This window comes from Coregonus lavaretus (assembly GCF_964263955.1).
Source record: "Coregonus lavaretus genome assembly, chromosome: 15".
Lineage (NCBI taxonomy): Eukaryota > Metazoa > Chordata > Actinopteri > Salmoniformes > Salmonidae > Coregonus > Coregonus lavaretus.
The window spans coordinates 12797145-12819700 of NC_140002.1; the positions used below are offsets into that span (position 1 = coordinate 12797145).

Below are 22556 nucleotides of genomic sequence, written 5' to 3' on the forward strand. Positions count from 1 at the left end.
TCTCTGGACAACAAATGAACCTCTCTCCTTGAAGTTCTTGATGATCCGATAAATGGTTGATTTAGGTGCAAACTTACTAGCAGCCTGTGAAGCCCTTTTTGTGCAAAGCAATGATGACAGCACGTGTTTCCTTGCAGGTAACCATGGTTAACAGAGGAAGAACAATGATTTCAAGCACCACCCTCTTTTTAAAGCTTCCAGTCTGTTATTCTAACTCAATCAGCATGACAGAGTGATCTCCAGCCTTGTCCTCATCAACACTCTCACCTGTGTTAACGAGAGAATCACTGACATGATGGCAGCTGGTCCTTTTGTGGCAGGGCTGTAATGCAGTGGAAATGTTTTTGGGGGATTAAGTTCATTTTCATGGCAAAGAGGGACTTTGCAATTAATTGCAATTCATCTGATCACTCTTCATGACATTCTGGAGTATATGCAAATTGCCATCATCAAAACTGAGGCAGCAGACCTTGTGAAAATTAGTATTTGTGTCATTCTCAAAACGTTTGACCACGACTGTACACATAACATGATGCAGCCACCACTATGCTTGAAAATATGCAGAGTAATACTCAGTAATGTGTTGTATTGGATTTGCCCCAAACATAACACTTTGTATTCTGGACCAAAAGTTAATTGCTTTACCACATTTTTTGCAGTATTACTTTAGTGCCTTGTTGCAAACAGGATGCATGTCTTGGAATAGTTTTATTCTGTACAGGCTTCCTTATTTTCACTCTGTCAATTAGGGTTAGCATTGTGAAGTAACTGCAATGCTGTTGATCCATCCTCACTTTTCTCCTATCACAGCCATTAAACTCTGTAACTGTTTTAAAGTCAACATTGGCCTCATGGTGAAATCCCTGAGCAGTTTCCTTCCTCTCCGGCAACTGAGTTAGGAAGGATGCCTGCATCTTTGTAGTGACTGGGTGTATTGATACACAATCCAAAGTAATTAATAACTCCACCATGCTCAAAGGGATATTCATTGTCTTCTTTTTATACCAATAGGTGTCCTTCTTTGCGAGTCATTGGAAAACCTCCCTGGTCTTTGTGGTTGAATCTGTGTTTGAAATGTACTGCTCGACTGTAATTACCTTACAGATAATTGTATGTGTGGGGTCCAGAGATGAGGTAGTCATTCAAAACCATGTTAAACACTATTATTGCACACAGAGTGAGTCCATGCATCTTATTATGTGAGTTGTTAAGCACATTTTTACTCCTGAACATATTTAGGCTTGCCATAACAGAAGGGTTGAATACTTATTGACTCAAGACATTTCAGCTTTTCATTTCTAATTAATTTGTTAAAAAATATATTTAAAAAATAATTCCACACTGACATTATGGGGTATTGTGTGTAGGCCAGTGACAATACATCTTAATTTAATCAATTTTAAAGTCAGGCTGTAACACAACAAAATGTGGAAAAAGTCAAGGGGTGTGAATACTTTCTAAAAGCACTATACATATTCAAAAGCAAAAAATATACACAAATAATACATTATCTGATCAAATTGCTTTAGAAGGGGGTACGAGACAGGGATGTCTTCTCTCCCCGTTCCTGTTTGCACTGGCAATTGAACCTCTTGCAGAAATAATTAGACAGGACACAAAAATAACAGCTATCAGTATTGGTTAAAATGAATATAAGCTAAAATTATTTTGCAGACGATCTCCTGATATAACTGACTAATATTGAACTCAATGCCCCCCTTGTTAAAAATGTTTTCAGAATACTCTAAAATCTCAGGATAAAATTAACGTGGAAAAAACTGAAATAATGGCAATAGGGAAAATATAATGATCTACAGCAATCCTTTAAGTGGACCACAAAAAATATTAAATACTTAGGATGCTTAATAAGTGACATATAGATATAAAAAGTACTTTATCCCATTACTCAACAACATGAAAGCCGACCTAATTATCTGGAATTATCTCCCCATAAATCTTACAGGTATAATAAACTTATTTTAGAATGGCATGGCTCCCAAAGTTTGTATATATATTTTCAGTAATACCAATTACCCCACCGAAGACATTCTTTAAAAAATGTACTTGGCCATAACAGACTTCATATGGGCAAATAAAACTCATTGAATAAATAGGAAAGTTTTACAAGGGTGGTTTTAACCTTCCAGATTTGGAATTGTATGAACTCGCCACCCAAGGCTTTTACTTGCGACATATTGTTAAATGCACTAAAGAGGAACTTTGGGTACATATTGAAGATGCGCATACTCATCCCCAGAATCTTTTCACGTTTTTGTTTTCAAAGTATGGAGCTAAGAACATTAACAACTTCATAGTTAAGAACACTATAACAACATGAAAGAAAATGAAACGGATTCTACAAGAACTAATATCACTCCCTAAAAACACACCCCTATGGAACAGTCCTTGGATAGCTTTTTAGAATTCACCGATAAATTGCCCCACATGGAAAACTAAAGGCATAGAAACTGTAAATGATGTGGTAATAGGAAATACAATTATTTCCATAACAGATTTAAAAAGCAATTTGGGACATTTTCAAATATATGCAACTTAAAAGTTTTATACCACAAAATCTCGACCTGAAAGCGTTTGGACATCAGAGCAATGTTGAGGGAATCCTATTTGAGTCAGAAAAAGATTCTCAAACGATTGGTAAAATATACAAAATCTTGCAGAGAGCCTATCCAACTGACAATCTGTTAGAAAAAATATGTAAAATATTGGAACCAAGACTTAAAAATAACTGATATTGGCACAAGATGTAGGGAGTGTTGGAACATAATGAACAAAATTACAGTTACGCTTAATCCAGTATAATCAAATTAATATAATTTATTATACAAGAGACAAAATTCACAAATTCTACAGCACAATGGCAGAGTCATGTCTTAAGTGTAAAACTAACAATGACTCAATAATTCATGCCTTCTGCGAGTGCTATAAAGTCAAAAAGTTAAAGCCAGAGTTAGAAAGCTGGCTGTCAGAAGTTTTTAATCCATCTATCTGCATATTTCAAGACATGGCATATGGGGGTGCGGTGAGATACCAATGGGTTGGACAATATTATTTTTGTCACATATATTGAAGACGCTATTACTTAAATACTGCTAGTCAAATGATACTCCAATGTTAAGAGAATGGAAGAATCGAATGCTTTATTATTTAAGTAGAACTAAAACACAATTTTGAAGTCATATGGGTTAGTCTTACAAGTATTAGATACAACATTGGGTGTGTATACGATGGGAACATGTGGCCCAGCCTATAGTTTTTTTCCCCTGATAGTGGATATAACATTGAAGATCTGAAGTTGTTTCAAAGGTACAAATTCAACATATTTTATACAAGGTTTGTCTATGTTGAAAATTGGTTACAATGATAACTGTGGTTGAAATTTCACCAGTTTATGTTGATTACTTTTTTCAAATCCAATGTATTTTCCACATAGATTCCACGTCACAATATGTTGTAAAATTACTTCGAAACAATGTTGATTCAACCAGTTTGTGCCCAGGATGTTGTGTATGAAACTGTGTCTCACATTCTTAGCGAAAAGGTCAGGAGACACATGAACTAATACATTTTCAATAAATACTAATTTACATAGATCTAGTTTTATAAATGATTGTTTTTTAAACTATATCTACAAACACTTTTAATTTGGTTCATCTAGAACAATGGGCATGGATATCAATAGACTGGCTTACGGGTTAAGCGAGCAGTGTGTCAAGAAGCAGTGCGGCTTAGCAGGGCCGTGTTTTGGAGGACGCATGGCTCTCGACCTTCGCCTCTCCCGAGTCCATACGGGAGTTGCAGCGATGGGACAAGACTGTAACTACCAATTGGATATCACAAAATTTGGGAGAAAAAGCGGTAAAAAGTACAACAACAAAAAATATATATTCTCTGTGATCACTTTTAAAGGCAATTAAAAAAACACCTTGCAAAAAAAAAAGTACCTTGAGTTTTGGTTTTCCAAATCAGTAATTAAGTAATACCTTAACCATTCAACCCCTTTGGGACTTTCTCCAAGCGCCTTACATACACAAATCAGAGAGGACACATAAACGTTATTTTTACATTCAATTGATAACTATTCATTTAACATTCAATTACCATTCTATCAAATGCTGATTTGAATTAGGTCAGGTATTTTCCCTTAGATGGCCTTGGCTGTACATCCTGGTTCGGCAGTGGGAAGCCGGCCAAGCCAGGCACCGACCCCAGAGGGCCACAGTAAGAACCCTAGCAATTCAAGCCCACTCAATTAAAGCCATTAGTGCTCCACTGTTTACGCTCCCCTCTCTTTAGCCAACAAGACATGGCTCCCAAACAGACGTGATAATGAGCTCCCAGGCCCAGCTCCCGTCCTCCGATGAGACGCTGGAGCGTAGAGGCTTGGGTTGGGCCGCAGGGTCCATGGATTTGAGAGGGCCCAGCCCCACTGTGGTCCACTCACATGGGACCGCAAGGCGAATGTGATCCTGACACATTGTTCCTGAACGCATAATAGGGCCTTTTCAGGGCTCCTCTAACGGGCCACCGCGGTGGGGAGAAGGGGGTGGGGGTCTACCCCCAAGGGAGACATGGGAGACTGATCTTAAAGAAGTTACGTGTCGTCGTCGTCGACTGGCTGGCCGGTGCTCCCTTGCTCCCCAGTGCTCTTGTTAAATGCTCTTGTTTATGAGAGGTTGTCTCTGTGAGTGACTCTTACCCTGCTTTGGTATCAGCCTCCTAGTTGCTGGCACTGAAGTTCATGAGGTTTTGGGGGTCTATGGCTATGGAAGAATCAGAAAAACTCAATCAACAAGCCCCTCCTGAATAACTCTCATTAAATGCTTTGTCCTGAATTAACTATTCTCACTCTCATTATCCCCAGTGGACTTATTTCAATCCCCTCTCTGTCTCTTTTATCCATCTAGGATGGTCAGGCCAGGCACTCCAGTCATTCTGTTCCACCTCTTTAGCTTCTTTACTCAGAGAGAAGGTGAGTGACGTGGATCCCATTCTGATTCACGTTTTCTGTATCTTATATAGAGATATCAGAGCAAATTACTCAAGGACCACTATCTTATAGACCGTTATGAAAGAGTGAAAGTGTTTAGAAGGCATAAGTTATTTTCCCTTTCTTTCTGGTTAAACATTGATCTTATCTTGATTGAATTCACCAAAATGTCTCAGATGACATAAGTAGTCTATATAAATGTTTGACCAGTTGTTCCCCCTTCTTTGCTAGATCTGTTACGACAATTGTCTCCCCCCTTTTTCCTTCAGCTCTTTCTCAAGAGATCATGTACCCCTATGGGCCCGTCCACCGAGATCTGGAGACACCCAAGATGGATGATGGAAGTTCCACTGAAATAATTATACTCATGCCATTCATTTTCTTTAATAACCCCTACCGCTCCATCTATGTAAGCTCCCATCTACCCTTCTTTCCTTCAATAACAGCAAATATCTCAGAAAGAAATGTTAATCCACCATCATTCACCTAACCATTAATCGTTCTTTTTATCATCAATCTGTTCATCAACAAATCAATTGGGACTGTGCCTCCCTCTCAAACTCTGCAGGTCAACAACAACGGTGTGATCTCCTTCAACGTGCAGGTGAGCCAGTTCACCCCAGAGGCCTTCCCCCTGAGTGACAGCAGATCCTTCATCGCCCCACTATGGGCAGACGTGCACAATGGTATCCGCGGAGACGTGTACTATCGCGAGAGCACAGACCCAGAGATACTGCAGCGGGCCTCACAAGACATCCGCAAGTACTTCAAGAACATGCCCACCTTCACAGCAACCTGGGTCTTCATCACAACCTGGCACCAGGTCACCTTCTACGGAGGCAGTCAGACCACCCCGGTAAAATAACCACAATCACTAATCACAGGGATTACTATGCTCCACACTCAAAACACGTTTAGGGACACGCACAAGAAAAGAGATGGTACCTGAATTGGGGTTGTACAGTATGTGGCCTTGGTGGACGATGGCCACTAATATTACCATTTATTTATTTATTTTTATTTTACCTTTATTTAACTAGGCAAGTCAGTTAAGAACAAATTCTTATTTACAATGCTCTTTGATCTGTCTTTGGTCTCATATTGAACTGACCATCCCTGCACATTCTCACCTCTCTATAGGTGAACACGTTTCAGGCTGTATTGATATCAGATGGTCTGTCATGCTTTTCCATGTTCAACTATGGAGAGATCAACTGGAGCACAGGCACTGCCAGTGGAGGAGACCCTCTGACTGGTTTAGGTGGAACCACAGCACAGGTAGTCCAATCATGATAACCTACATATACCACCCCTGGCACACATCAAACCAATCACATTGCCCCATGTACCACCCCTAAAACACATCTAACCAACCAGCCAACCATGACGTCCCATATACAGTACCAGTTAAAAGTTTGGACACACCTACTCAATGAAGGGTTTTTCTTTATTTTTACATTGTAGAATAGTGAAGACATCAAAACAATGAAATAACACATATGCAATCATGTAGTAACCAAAAAGTGTTCAACAAATCAAAATACCTCCCCTAAAACATATCAGACCAATCATGAAGTCCCACCTCTGACCTCTAAAACACAGAAGACCAACCCCCCAGATATAGCTCAAATACAGCAGAACAATCTTGATGCCTCCCACCTCTAAGTAAGTGATAACCTCCTCACTTGCCTTTCCCCATCTCTCCCATTTCCAGTCAGGTTTTAATGGAGGAGACAACGGTCACTTCCTCAACCTGCCTGGGTCCCGCTCCAATGAGGTGGTTGAAATCGAGCAGACGACCAATGTTAACCTGCCTGGCCGCTGGGTCTTCCGTATAGACACTGCCCTAATAGACCCTGCCAATGGCTGCAGTTACAATGGTGGGTATAAAGTGGAACATAACAAAGACTTGGACAAATATCTAAGTTCGGAGAGACCCCATAGTCATTATGAATGTCCATATCTTCTCCTAGGGCGGTTCTATCGACGCGGCGAGATCTTCTGGCTGTCTGACCAGTGCTCCCAGCGGTGCCGCTGCCTGGACATGGACAACGAGGTGCTCTGCCAGGACGCGCCGTGCGGCCAGCTGGAAACGTGCGAGCAGCAGGAGGGTGCCTTCTACTGCCAGCCCACGCGAACCAGCACCTGCGTGGTTTTCGGTGACCCACACTACCACACCTTTGACGGCTTCCTCTACCACTTCCAGGGCACCTGCTCCTATCTGCTGGCCCGGCCCTGCTGGGAGGTGGCTGGCCTGCCCTTCTTCAGTGTGGAGGCAAAGAACGAGAACCGTGGCGTGGCCTCCGTGTCCTGGCTGAGGGACGTCACCGTGGAAATGTATGGCCACCGCGTCACCCTGCCTAAGGGCAGCCAGGGCACTGTACAGGTGAGCAGAGCAGCACTTCCCAGTAGGACAAATATGTAGGGATGTCTAGGTTTTAGGTCAGCAGGCTAACACAGATGTTGTGCTTTCGGGAGGCTAGGTACATAACAGTGGTCTGATCACATAGATTGACAGGTAAGACCAGCAGATCCTGTGTATCGCTCTATTACTTATCTAATATGGTGTTTATGTGGTACTATACTCCATAATCCACCCTGAATCTCCTACCTCTTCTCTTCCAGGTGGATGGGCTGGTGAAGACACTGCCAGTCCAACTCCAGCTGGGTGCGGTCAGAGTGTACCAGTCAGGTGTTGCCGTCGCCCTGGAGACCGACTTCGGCCTCCTGGTGACTTACGACGGGCAGCACTATGCCTCTATCTCCCTGCCCAGCTCCTACTTCAACAACACATGCGGCCTGTGTGGTAACTATAACGACGACCCTGCTGACGACCCCGTGCTGCCCGACGGCTCGCTGGCCGAGAGCGTGGTGGAGCTAGGTGGCAGCTGGCGGGCGGAGGACGCTGACTGGCGCTGCACGGATGGCTGCGCCCAGAACTGCAGTGTCTGTGACCCGTTGACCGAGGCGTTTTACTTCCGCCCGGATTACTGTGGACTCATCAACAAGACAGACGGGCCTTTCAGGGACTGCAGGGCAGTGGTGGACCCCACGGCCTTCGTCTATAGTTGTGTCTACGACATGTGTAGCAACAGGGACAACATTACCACCCTCTGTCAGGCCATCCAGGCCTATGCCTTAGCCTGCCAAGCCCTGGGGGTCACCATACGACCCTGGAGGTCACGCACCTTCTGTGGTGGGTGCTCTTCTATCCCCATATGTATCTATATGTCGGGGTAGGAATGGTTTTGTTTGGACATGAAAGGGACTCATAGCTACCTATCCTTGCTGTTTCTGTTAGATGTGGTTAATATTGCTTACTCCAAAAGCTGTCTTTATCTCTCATTCTTTCTTTCCCCCCACAATATCATAATGCAACTTACAGTAGTAATCATGTAACACATAACAGCATAACAATGTTAGGTAAATATGATCTGTAATATAACATGTCCTCTTTCTCCTTTGATTGGCTGCCAGCCCTGACATGCCCTGAGTCCAGCCACTACCAGGTGTGCACCAGTGCCTGCCCGGCCTCCTGCTCAGACCTCACCTCTCACCTGTACTGTGCCCACCCCTGCACCGAGGGCTGCCAGTGCGACCCGGGCTACGTGCTGAGTGGCAGCCGCTGTGTCCGGCACCAGGACTGCGGCTGCGAGCGTGACGGCCTATACTACCCGCTCAACTACACTTTCTGGGCGGGCCCCACAGGCGAGGGCAGAGAGTGCACCCTGCGCTGTGTTTGTGGGCCCAACGGCGAAGTCTCCTGCTTCAATGACTCGTGTAGAGAAGGCGAGGTGTGTGTGGCGGAGGTCGGCCTGTTGGGCTGTTACCCCCGCAGGGAGGGGGTGTGTTCTCTGGGCCAGAACGTTGTGACGGCCTCCTTCGACGGGGCCTCCATGCTCTTCCCGGACGACAGCTCCTACTACCTGCTGAGGTCGTGCGGCCCGACGCCAGCCAATGTGTCGGCTGTGGAGGTGAAGATGGGCCGGCGGTTGGTGAACAAGGGTCCGGCCTGGATGCGGCCAGTGGTGGTCAGGGTGGCCAACCTGGAGGCCCAGATGGGTGGATCGGACTTTGACACAGTGAAGGTTAGAATTATAGCCTGGTGCTCCAGTCTGTTTCTGCTTTAGCCAACTTTTCTCTGTGTTTGTTCATTGTCATGCAAAACATACAATATGGGACCAGGCTATTTTGGTGCTACCCCTCAGTCTGATGATTGAGAGAAATGCATGAGTCTCCAGACAGATATAGAGATCTGTAAAGATTCTATGTTGAAAATGTATTCAGAAAGTATCGGTATTGTGGGCCGCATTGTTGGTCAGTTTTCCACACCTAGGCTAACTTTACTTCTGGACTAAGAATCACTTCCAGTGGAGAAACTCCATTGAACATTATTTTACACCAGGGGTAGGCTAAATATGAGTCTGGGAAACTGGCCCTGAAGTCTAATGTGGTCATGAGATGAATACTTTTCTCATGCTCAAAGTCATTTAACTGGAATATGTAGAACAGAGATATCACAACACTACATTACAGTTATTGAAGGTTGCTGCTGGGTAAATCTATTTAAATTGAATCACTTTTTGACAGCAGCCATTTTGAGTTGAACAAAACCTTCCATACATACAGTGGGGAGAACAAGTATTTGATACACTGCCGATTTTGCAGGTTTTCCTACTTACAAAGCATGTAGAGGTCTGTAATTTTTATCATAGGTACACTTCAACTGTGAGAGACGGAATCTAAAACAAAAATCCAGAAAATCACATTGTATGATTTTTAAGTAATTAATTTGCATTTTATTGCATGACATAAGTATTTGATCACCTACCAACCAGTAAGAATTCCGGCTCTCACAGACCTGTCAATTTTTCTTTACGAAGCCCTCCTGTTCTCCACTCGTTACCTGTATAAAAGACACCTGTCCACACACTCAATCAAACAGACTCCAACCTCTCCACAATGGCCAAGACCAGAGAGCTGTGTAAGGCCATCAGGGATAAAATTGTAGACCTGCACAAGGCTGGAATGGGCTACAGGACAATAGGCAAGCAGCTTGGTGAGAAGGACAACTGGCGCAATTATTAGAAAATGGAAGAAGTTCAAGATGACGGTCAATCACCCTCGGTCTGGGGCTCCATGCAAGATCTCACCTCGTGGGGCATCAATGATCATGAGGAAGGTGAGGGATCAGCCCAGAACTACACGGCAGGACCTGGTCAATGACCTGAAGAGAGCTGGGACCACAGTCTCAAAGAAAACCATTAGTAACACAGTATGCCGTCATGGATTAAAATCCTGCAGCGCACGCAAGGTCCCCCTGCTCAAGCCAGCGCATGTCCAGGCCCGTCTGAAGTTTGCCAATGACCATCTGGATGATCCAGAGGAGGAATGGGAGAAGGTCATGTGGTCTGATGAGACAAAAATAGAGCTTTTTGGTCTAAACTCCACTCGCCGTGTTTGGAGGAAGAAGAAGGATGAGTACAACCCCAAGAACACCATCCCAACCGTGAAGCATGGAGGTGGAAACATCATTCTTTGGGGATGCTTTTCTGCAAAGGGGACAGGACGACTGCACCGTATTGAGGGGAGGATGGATGGGGCCATGTATCGCAAGATCTTGGCCAACAACCTCCTTCCCTCAGTAAGAGCATTGAAGATGGGTCGTGGCTGGGTCTTCCAGCATGACAATGACCCAAAACACACAGCCAGGGCAACTAAGGAGTGGCTCCGTAAGAAGCATCTCAAGGTCCTGGAGTGGCCTAGCCAGTCTCCAGACCTGAACGAAATAGAAAATCTTTGGAGGGAGCTGAAAGTCTGTATTGCCCAGCGACAGCCCCGAAACCTGAAGGATCTGGAGAATCCCTGCTGCAGTGTGTGCAAACCTAGTCAAGACCTACAGGAAACGTATGATCTCTGTAATTGCAAACAAAGGTTTCTGTACCAAATATTAAGTTCTGCTTTTCTGATGTATTAAATACTTATGTCATGCAATAAAATGCAAATTAATTACTTAAAAATCATACAATGTGATTTTCTGGATTTTTGTTTTTAAAATTACAGACCTCTACATGCTTTGTAAGTAGGAAAACCTGCAAAATCGGCAGTGTATCAAATACTTGTTCTCCCCACTGTATTTGCCCATGGTAGAAGTGCTCAGAAAGGGACATTTAGGACCTGAATGCCAAAACATTCAAGAGATAAAATGTATGAAAATATGTATGCACTCATTAACTGTAAGTCGCTCTGGATAAGAGCGTCTGCTAAAATGACTAAAATGTAAAATAAAGGTGCTCAAAGTTGACCTATTTTTCATACCCCACCATGCCATTTTGTCATTACTGGAAAAGATAAATGGTTGAGATTGATTTAAAAGCTTACAAACAGGGTTGTCAAACTATTTGATAATATCTTGGACATGTATTATTATATATTTTTTTTTTTTACCTTAAACGTCAATTATCAAAAAATGCGTAAACTCTGATTTTTTTCATATTTGCGTATGTTGTATGTTACACCCTATTTAACATAATCATCTTGTGTTGTGCCCGCCATCGGTTGTGACACAACATTCTCTTTAATACAGGATGGGTGTCATGTTTTGGCTGATAAATGTACACAAATTTGAATACAATTTGAATTTCAACTTTCAAATGGTACCACAAAGATGGTTGGAGGTCCACACATCAGAGAATGTTGACTTGAATGGGAATATCTGTTATTTTAAATTATACTGTCAAACTTTCATAGGAAACCTATAGATAATAGAATAGACATTACCATTTAAGTTGACATTCGACGGTGGGTGATCCGACAGCCATCTTTGTTGTAGTAATTCGAAGTAAAAATGTCAATTCAATTTCAATGGTGTACTAGCTAAATTGCCTGAAGTTGTCTGAAGGGATAGGTCCATTCTATGAATTCTATTTGTATGATTGAAATGACACCCCCACCCTCTATTCAAGAGCATGTTGTATCAACCGATGGCAGAAAAAAAAAAAAAAACTCATGATGTAAAGTAGTGTCTAAGCTACAACATATGCGAATATGAAAATAATCAGAATTTACACATTTTTAGATAATTGACGTTTAAGGTAAAATAATGCCATATGTGTATATATATTTCAAATAAATTATAAAACCTTTAAATGATATCAAACTCAACCATTTATCTTTTCCAGTGATAGACATGGTTGTCTCAAGGTATGGTGGGGTATGCAAAATGGTTCAAATTTGAGCACCTTTATCTCCTGAATGTTTTGGCATTCAGGTCCAAAAAGTAACTTCCTGACCACTTCTTCCATGGGCAAACATGTATGGAAAGTTTTGTTTAAATCAAAAGGGATGCTGTCAAAAAGTGATTGAATTCAAATGGATTTACCCTGCTACTACCAGTCTATGACATAATGTTATGATGTCTCTAATTTCCAGCTGAACGGTGAGCCGGTTCTACTACCTTATATCCACCCTCTGGAGACCCTGATGATCTACCGCGCCCCGGGCAACGCTACCGTGGTGGAGTCCAGCGGATTGGTCCTAGTCCGCTACACCCGCCAGGGCTTCCTCAACATCTCCCTCTCTACCCTCTTTTACAACGCCACCTGTGGCCTGTGCGGCCTCTTCAACGGAAACGCCAGCGACGACCTCCGTCTGCCCAACGGCCGTCTGGCCGAATCCCCCGAACTCTTTACCGAAGGCTGGCGGGCCATCGCCGACGACCTGACGTGTAACGGCGATTGCGACGACCTGTACCGCATGTGCACGGACCTGCGGCTCTACCAGAGCCCTTGGATGTGCGGCAACATCAACGACCCGGGGAACAGCTCCTTCCTGGCATGCCACAGCGCCGTCAACCCCTCGCCGTTCTTCCGGAACTGCCTGTACAACATGTGCGTGCGGGAGGGAAACCGCTCAGCACTCTGCTCTTCGCTGCAGGCGTATGCCTCGGCCTGTCAGGACGCCCAGGTGGGCCTTGCCGCCTGGAGGAGTGCCACCAATTGCCGTGAGTTAGTCCCCCCGCCACCACCTTGGAATGATGTTGAGTGATTGACTGACCATGTATTTTTCCTTTATGAACCAAACCTTGGATCTGCTAATTCTGAATATCCCTTTCTCTTGTTTCTGTCTCTGTTCGACCTCTGTCTTTGTCTCTCTACTTTTCTCTCGTTCTCTTTTTATTTTTTTCACTGTCCCACTCTCTTTCTCTTTCTCTCATTTCTCTCCCCTACCCCTCTCTCTCTTTCTCTTTCTCTTTCTCTCATCTCTCTCCCCTACCCCTCTCTCTCTTTCTCTCTTACCCCACTCTCATTCCTCTCCCCTACCCCTCTCTCTTTTTCTCTCTTACCCCACTCTCATCTCTCTCCCCTACCCCTCTCTCTCTTTCTCTCTTACCCCACTCTCATCTCTCTCCCCTACCCCTCTCTTTCTCTCATCTCTCTCCCCTACCCCTCTCTCTCTCTTTCTCTCATCTCTCTCCCCTACCCCTCTATCTCTCCTTTCTGCAGCCTTGCCCTGTCCAGAAAACAGTCACTTCGATGAGTGCACTAGCGCGTGCCAGCTGACCTGCGCCGGCCTTGACGAGCCTGACGAGCCGTGCCCACTGCCTTGCCAGGAGGGTTGCCAGTGCGAGGAGGGCTTTGCGCTGCGCGATGGCCAGTGCGTGGCGCGCAGTGATTGCGGCTGCCTCGACCTTGGCAGCCGGCAGCTGGTCACCAACCAGACCTTCTGGACCGACTGGGAGTGCAAAGAGCGCTGCTACTGCAACGGCTCGGACAACAGTGTCTACTGCACGCTGGCACCATGCCGGGAGGGCGAGTACTGCCAGGAGGGCCTTGAGGGCCTCTACTTCTGCCAGCCGCGCACCGAGGCGCTATGCGTCGCCGCCGGTTACAGCCACTTCCTGCCGTTCGGTGGTGTGCCCTTCGAGCTACAGAGCAGCTGTACCTTGAGGCTGGCTACGACGGCGTGCAGCGGTGGGGTGGTGGGGGAGGAGGATGGGGACCAGAGCCCCGCCACCCAGTCCGGGACGAGCAGCAGCGCCACCTTCCCTCGCTTCAAGCTGTCAGCCCGGAACGAGGAGAGGGACACTGGGCAGGCCATCTGGGTGAGAGGGTTCGTCTTGGAGGTCTACGGCTATGAGATTGAGGTGTCTCGGAGCTACAAACACACCATCACGGTGAGTGGATTATACCCTTTTCACACTACCTTTCCGTCCTGAAACAAACTGTACTGGCTCTGATATTTTTATTTCACATTATCCTTTGTGAAATGCTCAGTAATGCTTGGTTTGACTTGGCTAGGTTCGGTTCGACTCAGTAGTGTGAAAACGCTGGGGCACAGTCAGTCTTGTTAGACTTTATTAGTAAGAAACATCTTTGGTAAGTAATGGGAACAGGCCAAGAATCCTACCAATGCCTTTCAGAGAATCCAGTTGAAAAATGACAGGAGAAATGTGTTTTTATTATGTCTTAATTTCAATGCGTATTCATCCTTCCAATGTGAATGATGTATTGTGAAGGTCACACAGTGGTTGGACGTGTAAGGGAGAGTTATTTGCTAATCAAGCCTATAGAATAACGGAGCAAAGAGTGAATTCCTCTTTGATTGGCTCAGGGCAGATCTTATTTCAATCAACATCTTTTATCAGGCTGGATTGGGCTCAGAGGAACGGCTGACCTGAGCGACATTTGGAAAGGGTTCACAAACCAACCCAAAGATCTGAGGAAAACCACAATACACACACTCGATCCTACACACTCACACTTACACCCGCTAGATATAACACACACACACACACACAGAGGCATCATGCCCATAGGGGGCACAAGGGCACTTGCCCCATTAGATTTGTCCTGTTAAAATATATACAGTTGCTTGTGAAAGTATTCACCTCCCTCTGCATTTTTCCTATTTTGTTGCCTTACAACCTGGAATTAAAATTGATTTTTTGGGGGTTTGTTTCATTTGATTTACACAACATGCCTAACACTTTGAAGATGCAAAATATTTTTTGGGGTGAAACAAACAACAAATAAGACAAAAAAACTGAAAACGTGAGCGTGCATAACTATTCACCCCCCCCAAAGTCAATACTTTGTAGAGCCACCTTTTACAGCAATTACAGCTGCAAGTCTCTAAGGGTATGTCTCTATAAGCTTGGCACATCTAGCCACTGGGATTCTTCAAGGCAAAACTGCTCCAGCTCCTTCAAGTTGGATGGGTTCCGCTGGTGTGCAGCAATCTTTAAGTCATACCACAGATTCTCAATTGGATTGAGGTCTGGGCTTTGACTAGGCCATTCCAAGACATTTAAATGTTTCCCCTTAAACCTCTCGAGTGTTGCTTTAGCAGTATGCTTTTGGTCATAGTCCTGCTGGAAGGTGAAGCGTCCCAGTCTCAAATCTCTGGAAGACTGAAACAGGTTTACCTCACGAATTTCCCTGTATTTAGCGCCATCCATCATTCCTTCAATTCTGACCAGTTTCCCAGTCCCTGCCAATGAAAAACATCCCCACAGCATGATGCTGCCACCACCATGCTTCACTGTGGGGATGGTGTTCTCGGGGTGATGAGAGGTGTTGGGTTTGTGCCAGACATAGCGTTTTCCTTGATGGCCAAAAAGCTCAATTTTGTCTCATCTGAACAGAGTACCTTCTTCCATATGTTTGGGGAGTCTCCCACAAACATGTTTGCTAATTTCTTTCTTTAAGCAATGGCTTTTTTTTGGCCACTCTTCTGTAAAGCCCAGCTCTGTGGAGTGTATGGCTTAAAGTGGTCCTATGGACAGATACTCCAATCTCCGCTGTGGAGCTTTGCAGCTCCTTAAGGGTTATCTTTGGTCTCTTTGTTGCATTTCTGATTAATGCCCTCCTTGCCTGGTCCGTGAGTTTTGTTGGGCGGCCCTCTCTTGGCAGGTTTGTTGTGGTGCCATATTCTTTCAATTTTTTTATAATGGATTTAATGGTGCTCCGTGGGATGTTCAAAGTTTCTGATATTTTTTTATAGCCCAACCCTGATCTGTACTTCTCCACAACTTTGTCCCTGACCTGTTTGGAGAGCTCCTTGGTCTTCATGGTGCCGCTTGCTTGGTGATGCCCCTTGTTTAGTGGTGTTGCAGACTCTGGGGCCTTTCAGAACAGGTGTGTATATATACTGAGATCATGTGACACCTTAGATTTCACACAGGTGGACTTTATTTAACTATTTATGTGACTTCTGAAGGTAATTGGTTGCACCAGATCTTATTTAGGGGCTTCATCGCAAAGGGGGTGAATACATATGCACGCACCACTTTTCCGTTAGTTAATTTTTTGAAACAACTTATTTTTTTAATTTCATTTCACCAATTTGGACTATTTTGTGTATGTCCATTACATGAAATCCAAATAAAAATCAATTTTAATTACAGGTTGTAATGCAACAAAATAGGAAAAACGCCAAGGGGGATAAATACTTTTGCAAGGCTCCCTTTAAGAGTGTGCTCCTAATCTCAGCTTGTTACCTGTATAAAAGACACCTGCGAGCCAGAAATCTTTCTGATTGAGAGGGGGTCAAATACTTTTTTCCCTCATTAAAATGCAAATCAATTTATAACATTTTAGACATGCGTTTTTCTGGATTTTTTTGTTGTTATTCTGTGTCTCACTGTTCAAATAAACCTAGCATTAAAATTATAGACTGATCATTTCTTTGTCAGTGGGCAAATGTACAAAATCAGCAGGGGATCAAATACTTTTTTCCCTCACTGTACATACAGTCGTGGTCAAAAGTTTTGAGAATGACACAAATACTAATTTTCACAAAGTCTGCTGCCTCAGTTTTGATGATGGCAATTTGCATATACTCCAGAATGTCATGAAGAGTGATCAGATGAATTGCAATTAATTGCAAAGTCCCTCTTTTCCATGAAAATGAACTTAATCCCCCAAAAACATTTCCACTGCATTTCAGCCCTGCCACAAAAGGTCCAGCTGCCATCATGTCAGTGATTCTCTCATTAACATAGGTGAGAGTGTTGATGAGGACAAGGCTTGAGATCACTCTGTCATGCTGATTGAGTTAGAATAACAGACTGGAAGCTTTAAAAGGAGGGTGGTGCTTGAAATCATTGTTCTTCCTCTGTTAACCATGGTTATCTGCAAGGAAACACGTGCCATCATCATTGCTTTGCACAAAAAGAGCTTCACAGGCAAGGATATTGCCGCTAGTAAGATTGCACCTAAATCAACCATTTATCGGATCATCAAGAACTTCAAGGAGAGAGGTTCAAGTGTTGTGAAGAAGGCGTCAGGGCGTCCAAGAAAGTCCAGCAAGCGCCAGGACCATCTCCTAAAGTTGATTCAGCTGCGGGATCGTGGCACCACCAGTGCAGAGCTTGCTCAGGTGTGAGTGAATCTGCACGCACAGTGAGGCGAAGACTTTTGGAGGATGGCCTGGTGTCAAGAAGGGCAGCAAAGAAGCCACTTCTCTCCAGGAAAAACATCAGGGACAGACTGATATTCTGCAAAAGGTACAGGGATTGGACTGCTGAGGACTGGGGTAAAGTAATTTTCTCTGAATTCCCTTTCCGATTGTTTGGGGCATCCGGAAAACACCTTGTCCAGAGAAGACAAGGTGAGCGCTACCATCAGTCCTGTGTCATGCCAACAGTCAAGCATCCTGAGACCATTCATGTGTGGGGTTGCTTCTCAGCCAAGGGAGTGGGCTCACTCACAATTTTGCCTAAGAACACAGCCATGAATAAAGAATGGTACCAACACATCCTCAGAGAGCAACTTCTCCCAACCATCCAAGAACAGTTTGGTGACGACCAATGCCTTTTCCAACATGACGAAGCACCTTGCCATAAGGCAAAAGTGATAACTAAGTGGCTCGGCGAACAAAACATCGACATTTTGGGTCCATGGCAAGGAAATTCCCCAGACCTTAATCCCATTGAGAACTTGTGGTCGATCCTCAAGAGGCGGGTGGACAAACAAAAACCCACAAATTCTGACAAACTCCAAGCATTGATTATCCAAGAATGGGCTGCCATCAGTCAGGATGTGGCCCAGAAGTTAATTGACAGCATGCCAGGGCGGATTGCAGAGGTCTTGAAAAAGAAGGGTCAACACTGCAAATATTGACTCTTTGCATAAACTTAATGTAATTGTCAATAAAAGCCTTTGACACTTATGGAATGCTTGTAATTATACTTCAGTATACCATAGTAACATCTGACAAAAATATCTCATAACACTGAAGCAGCGAACTTTGTGAAGACCAATACTTGTGTCATTCTCAAAACTTTTGACCACGACTGTATATATATATATACAGTGCATTCGGAAAGTATTCAGACCCCTTACCTTTTTCCACATTTTGTTATGTTTACAGCCTTATTTTCTAAAATGGATTAAATAAATAAAAATCCTCATCAATCTACTCACAATACCCCATAATGACAAAGCGAAAACAGGTTTTTAGAAATGTTTGCAAATGTATTAAAAATAAAAAATAGAAATACCTTATTTACATAAGTATTCAGACCCTTTGCTTTGAGACTCGAAATTTAGCTCAGGTGCATCCTGTTTCCATTGATCATTCTTGAGATGTTTCAACAACTTGATTGGAGTCCACCTGTAGTCAATTCAATTGATTGGACATGATTTGGAAAGGCACACACCTGTCTATATAAGGTCTCACAGTTGACAGTGCATGTCAGAGCAAAAACCAAGCCATGAGGTTGAAGGAATTGTCCGTAGAGCTCCAAGACAGGATTGTGTCGAGGCACAGATCTGGGGAAGGGTAACAAAACATGTCTGCAGCATTGTAGGTTCCCAAGAACAGTGCCCTCCATCATTCTTAAATGTAAGAAGTTTGGTAACCAAGAACCCAATGGTTACTCTGACAGAGCTCCAGAGTTCCTCTGTGGAGATGGGAAAACATTCCAGAAGGACAACCATCTCTGCAGCACTCCAACAATCAGGCCTTTATGGTAGAGTGGCCAGACGGAAGCCACTTCTCAGTAAAAGGCACATGACAGCCCGCTTGGAGTTTGCCAAAAGGCACCTCAAGGACTCTCAGACCATGAGAAACAAGATTCTCTGGTCTGATGAAACCAAGATTGAACTCTTTGGCCTGAATGCAAAGCGTCACGTCTGGAGGAATCCTGGCACCATCCTTACGGTGAAACGTGGTGGCAGCATCATGCTGTGGGGATGTTTTACAGCGGCAGGGACTGGGAGACTAGTCAGGATCGAGGGAAAGATGAACGGAGCAAATACAGAGAGATCCTTGATGAAAACCTGCTCCAGAGCGCTCAGGACCTCAGACTGGGTTGAAGGTTCACCTTCCAACAGGACAACGACCCACAGCCAAGACAACGCAGGAGTGGCTTCGGAACAAGTCTCTGAATGTCCTTGAGTGGCCCAACCAGAGCCCGGACATGAACCCGATCAAACACCTCTGGAGAGACCTGAAAATAGCTCCCCATCCAACCTGACAGAGCTTGAGAAGAATGGGAGAAACTCCCCAAATACAGGTGTGCCAAGCTTGTAGCGTCATACCCAACAAGACTCAAGGCTGTAATCACTGCCAAAGGTGTTTCAACAAAGTACTGAGTAAACGGTCTGAATACTTATGTAAATTTGATATTTCAGTTTAATTTAAAATAAAAAATAACTAATAACCTGTTTTGGCTTTGTTGTTATGGGGTATTGTGCGTAGATTGATGAGGATTGTTTCTCTGTAATACTACTAGCCACCTGTCAACTTTATGAAGTTTGCTTTAGCTAGCCCAGATAGGTTCCAAATCTCCCAACCTCATAATTCACTACCAAGAAGCCATTTCAGGCTATCAATCAAGTTAAAGTAGCTAGCTTTTCTAACTGCATGACACCCCAACATACACACACAAACACATACACAAACACATACACACATGCACACACAGACATGAATCTTTCTCCAATGCTATCTCCTAGGTGAATAAGGAGCGTCTCTACCTGCCTCTGAAGCTGGGGCCAGGAAAGGTCCACATCTTCACCTTCGGCATGCAGCTGGTGGTGGAGACGGACTTTGGCCTGAAGGTGGCCTTCGACTGGAACACCCTGCTCCTGCTCACGCTGCCCAGACGCCTCTACAACGCCACCTGCGGCCTGTGCCAGGGCATTCCACTCTCCTCTCCACCCACCCTCACCACCAGCGACTGGGGCATGGCCTGGGCTGATCGGGACACCTTCTGCCAGGTGGGCTGCGGCGACTCGTGCCCGCGTTGCGGATTGGTCGAGAGAGGCCTCGGCGCCGTCGACGCCCCTCTCCTTGTCACGGATGTCAATGTGGAAGGCGGGACCCAAAATGTCGAGGCAGGAGGCATCAATGTTGAAGGTGGGGGTTACACGGGAATCCGATTCCACCTGGGCGACGGGCTTTATGTGTTTGTGGAGCCCGAGGCTGTACGTCTGTGCGGGTTGATCGTGGACCGTGGTGGTGTGTTTGCGCGCTGTCACAGCAAGGTGGCGCCGGCGTTCTTCTACCAGAGCTGCCTGCAGGACACGTGCCTGGACCAGGGCGCCCCGGAGACCATTTGCAACTGGCTGCAGATCTACACCAGCACATGCCAGACCCAGGGGGTGCGCGTGTTAGGCTGGAGGAGTGACACGCCCTGTGGTGAGTACAATAATAATTAGGGCATAAATCAAGTTGATTGAGTTGAGTTGAATTCTCTCCAGCCCAGCTGGTGACTTATCTCACATGGGACTACACTTCAATAGAAATGGCCTACTAGATAATATTAATAACTTATACTTTCGAAAAGGTTACATGGAGTTTTCAATCATATTATTAAGGGAGAGATTAATCACAAGCAGCAGCTTTATGTAACCCTCCTACACAATGACATACATTGTCACATGAATAACTATTATGCATCTATCATCCACTAAATGCACCCAGGCTTGTAATCTGGCCAGTGTACCAATGCCAGGTAAATGAAAAAATGTAATCATGTCTGTCTACATAATGTTTTACTAGTGCACTATTGTACATAAGGAATAGGGTGCCATTTTCTACTCAACCCACATCTTCGTTGAGGACATGATTATTTTTCTCCTTCCACAGTGCTGACGTGCCCAGCCAACAGCCACTACTCTGGCTGCATGTCCGTGTGCCAGCCGCAGTGTGCCCCAGCCCGCGGCCAGAGGGAGTGCACCCAGGACTGTGTGGAGGGCTGTCAGTGTGACCAGGGATACGTCCTCAACGGCAAGGGCTGCATCCTGCCCCAGAACTGTGGCTGCTACACGGATGGCAAGTACTATGAGGTGAGTCAATCACACCGACAGTAGTCTCTCTCCACAGCCAATCATATACACCTGACATGCTACCCAGCAAACCAAAATTGGTTCTGGGAAAGTTCCCAGAACATACGTTAGGTCGCGGCAAATGTTCTCATAACACAAAAACTGTCCAGTTGTGCTGATGATTATAGAATGTTTATATAAAACATTTGCCAGATGTTGCAAGAACGTTCCTAGAACACAATTAATCTGTTCTTTAAAGGTTCCCATAATGTTTCATTAGGTTGTGGGAACAGTCTGGTGAGAACATTGTGGGGACATCACAAAATATGTGTTCCCAAAATAAAAAACTGTCCAGTTGTGCGGATGAATCTTCAATGTTTTTTTAGGGTGAAAAAACCTTTACCTGTTGTTACAAGAACGTTCCCAGAACACATTTTGTCTGTTCTTTAAAGGTTTCCCGATTTGTTTCTTTAGGTTGTGGGAACATTGTGGGCATATGACAAAACACTAAAACTGTCCAGTTGGGCTGACATTCAGATAATGTTTGTATCAGGGAGCACAGACCATTCCTTTAATGTTGCAAGAATGTTGACAGAACAACCTTTCTGAGTTCTTTAAAGGTTCCCAGAACGTTTAATTTTGGGAACAGTGTGGGTACATTAAAAGAGAGAGGTTCCCAAAACACAAAATATGCTCAGTTGTGATGGCATTGATACAATGTTTAAAGAAAAATTCCACCCCAAAAATATATTTTGATATTTGTTTCATTAGTCCATTGTCGATATAGTCCCAAAATGTTTTGCATGTCAGCAATCAAGTTTTCAAGACATACAGTGAGGGAAAAAAGTATTTGATCCCCTGCTGATTTTGTATGTTTGCCCACTGACAAAGACATGATCAGTCTATAATTGTAATGGTAGGTTTATTTGAACAGTGAGAGAAAGAATAACAACAAAAAAATCCAGAAAAACACATGTCAAAAATGTTAGAAATTGATTTGCATTTTAATGAGGGAAATAAGTATTTGACCCCTCTGCAAAACATGACTTAGTACTTGGTGGCAAAACCCTTGTTGGCAATCACAGAGGTCAGACGTTTCTTGTAGTTGGCCACCAGGTTTGCACACATCTCAGGAGGGATTTTGTTCCACTCCTCTTTGCAGATCTTCTCCAAGTCATTAAGGTTTCGAGGCTGACGTTTGGCAACTTGAACCTTCACCTCCCTCCACAAATTTTCTATGGGTTTAAGGTCTGGAGACTGGCTAGGCCACT

The 22556-nt window shown here is 44.3% G+C and overlaps 1 protein-coding gene across 1 annotated transcript in view; it reads left to right on the top strand.

Annotated features, from left to right (window-relative positions):
- The window catches only part of LOC311142487 (alpha-tectorin-like), a 92671-nt gene that overhangs the window by 54082 nt on the left and 16033 nt on the right, over positions 1 to 22556 (top strand). Inside the window, exons 9-20 of the mRNA XM_084178139.1 lie at positions 4926 to 4990; positions 5278 to 5417; positions 5577 to 5864; positions 6149 to 6286; positions 6723 to 6888; positions 6982 to 7394; positions 7634 to 8204; positions 8486 to 9096; positions 12440 to 13010; positions 13513 to 14183; positions 19972 to 20656; positions 21107 to 21306. Of these exons, the coding sequence (XP_084034265.1) occupies positions 4926 to 4990; positions 5278 to 5417; positions 5577 to 5864; positions 6149 to 6286; positions 6723 to 6888; positions 6982 to 7394; positions 7634 to 8204; positions 8486 to 9096; positions 12440 to 13010; positions 13513 to 14183; positions 19972 to 20656; positions 21107 to 21306 (4519 nt within the window). The remainder of the gene's footprint in view (positions 1 to 4925; positions 4991 to 5277; positions 5418 to 5576; positions 5865 to 6148; positions 6287 to 6722; positions 6889 to 6981; positions 7395 to 7633; positions 8205 to 8485; positions 9097 to 12439; positions 13011 to 13512; positions 14184 to 19971; positions 20657 to 21106; positions 21307 to 22556) is intronic.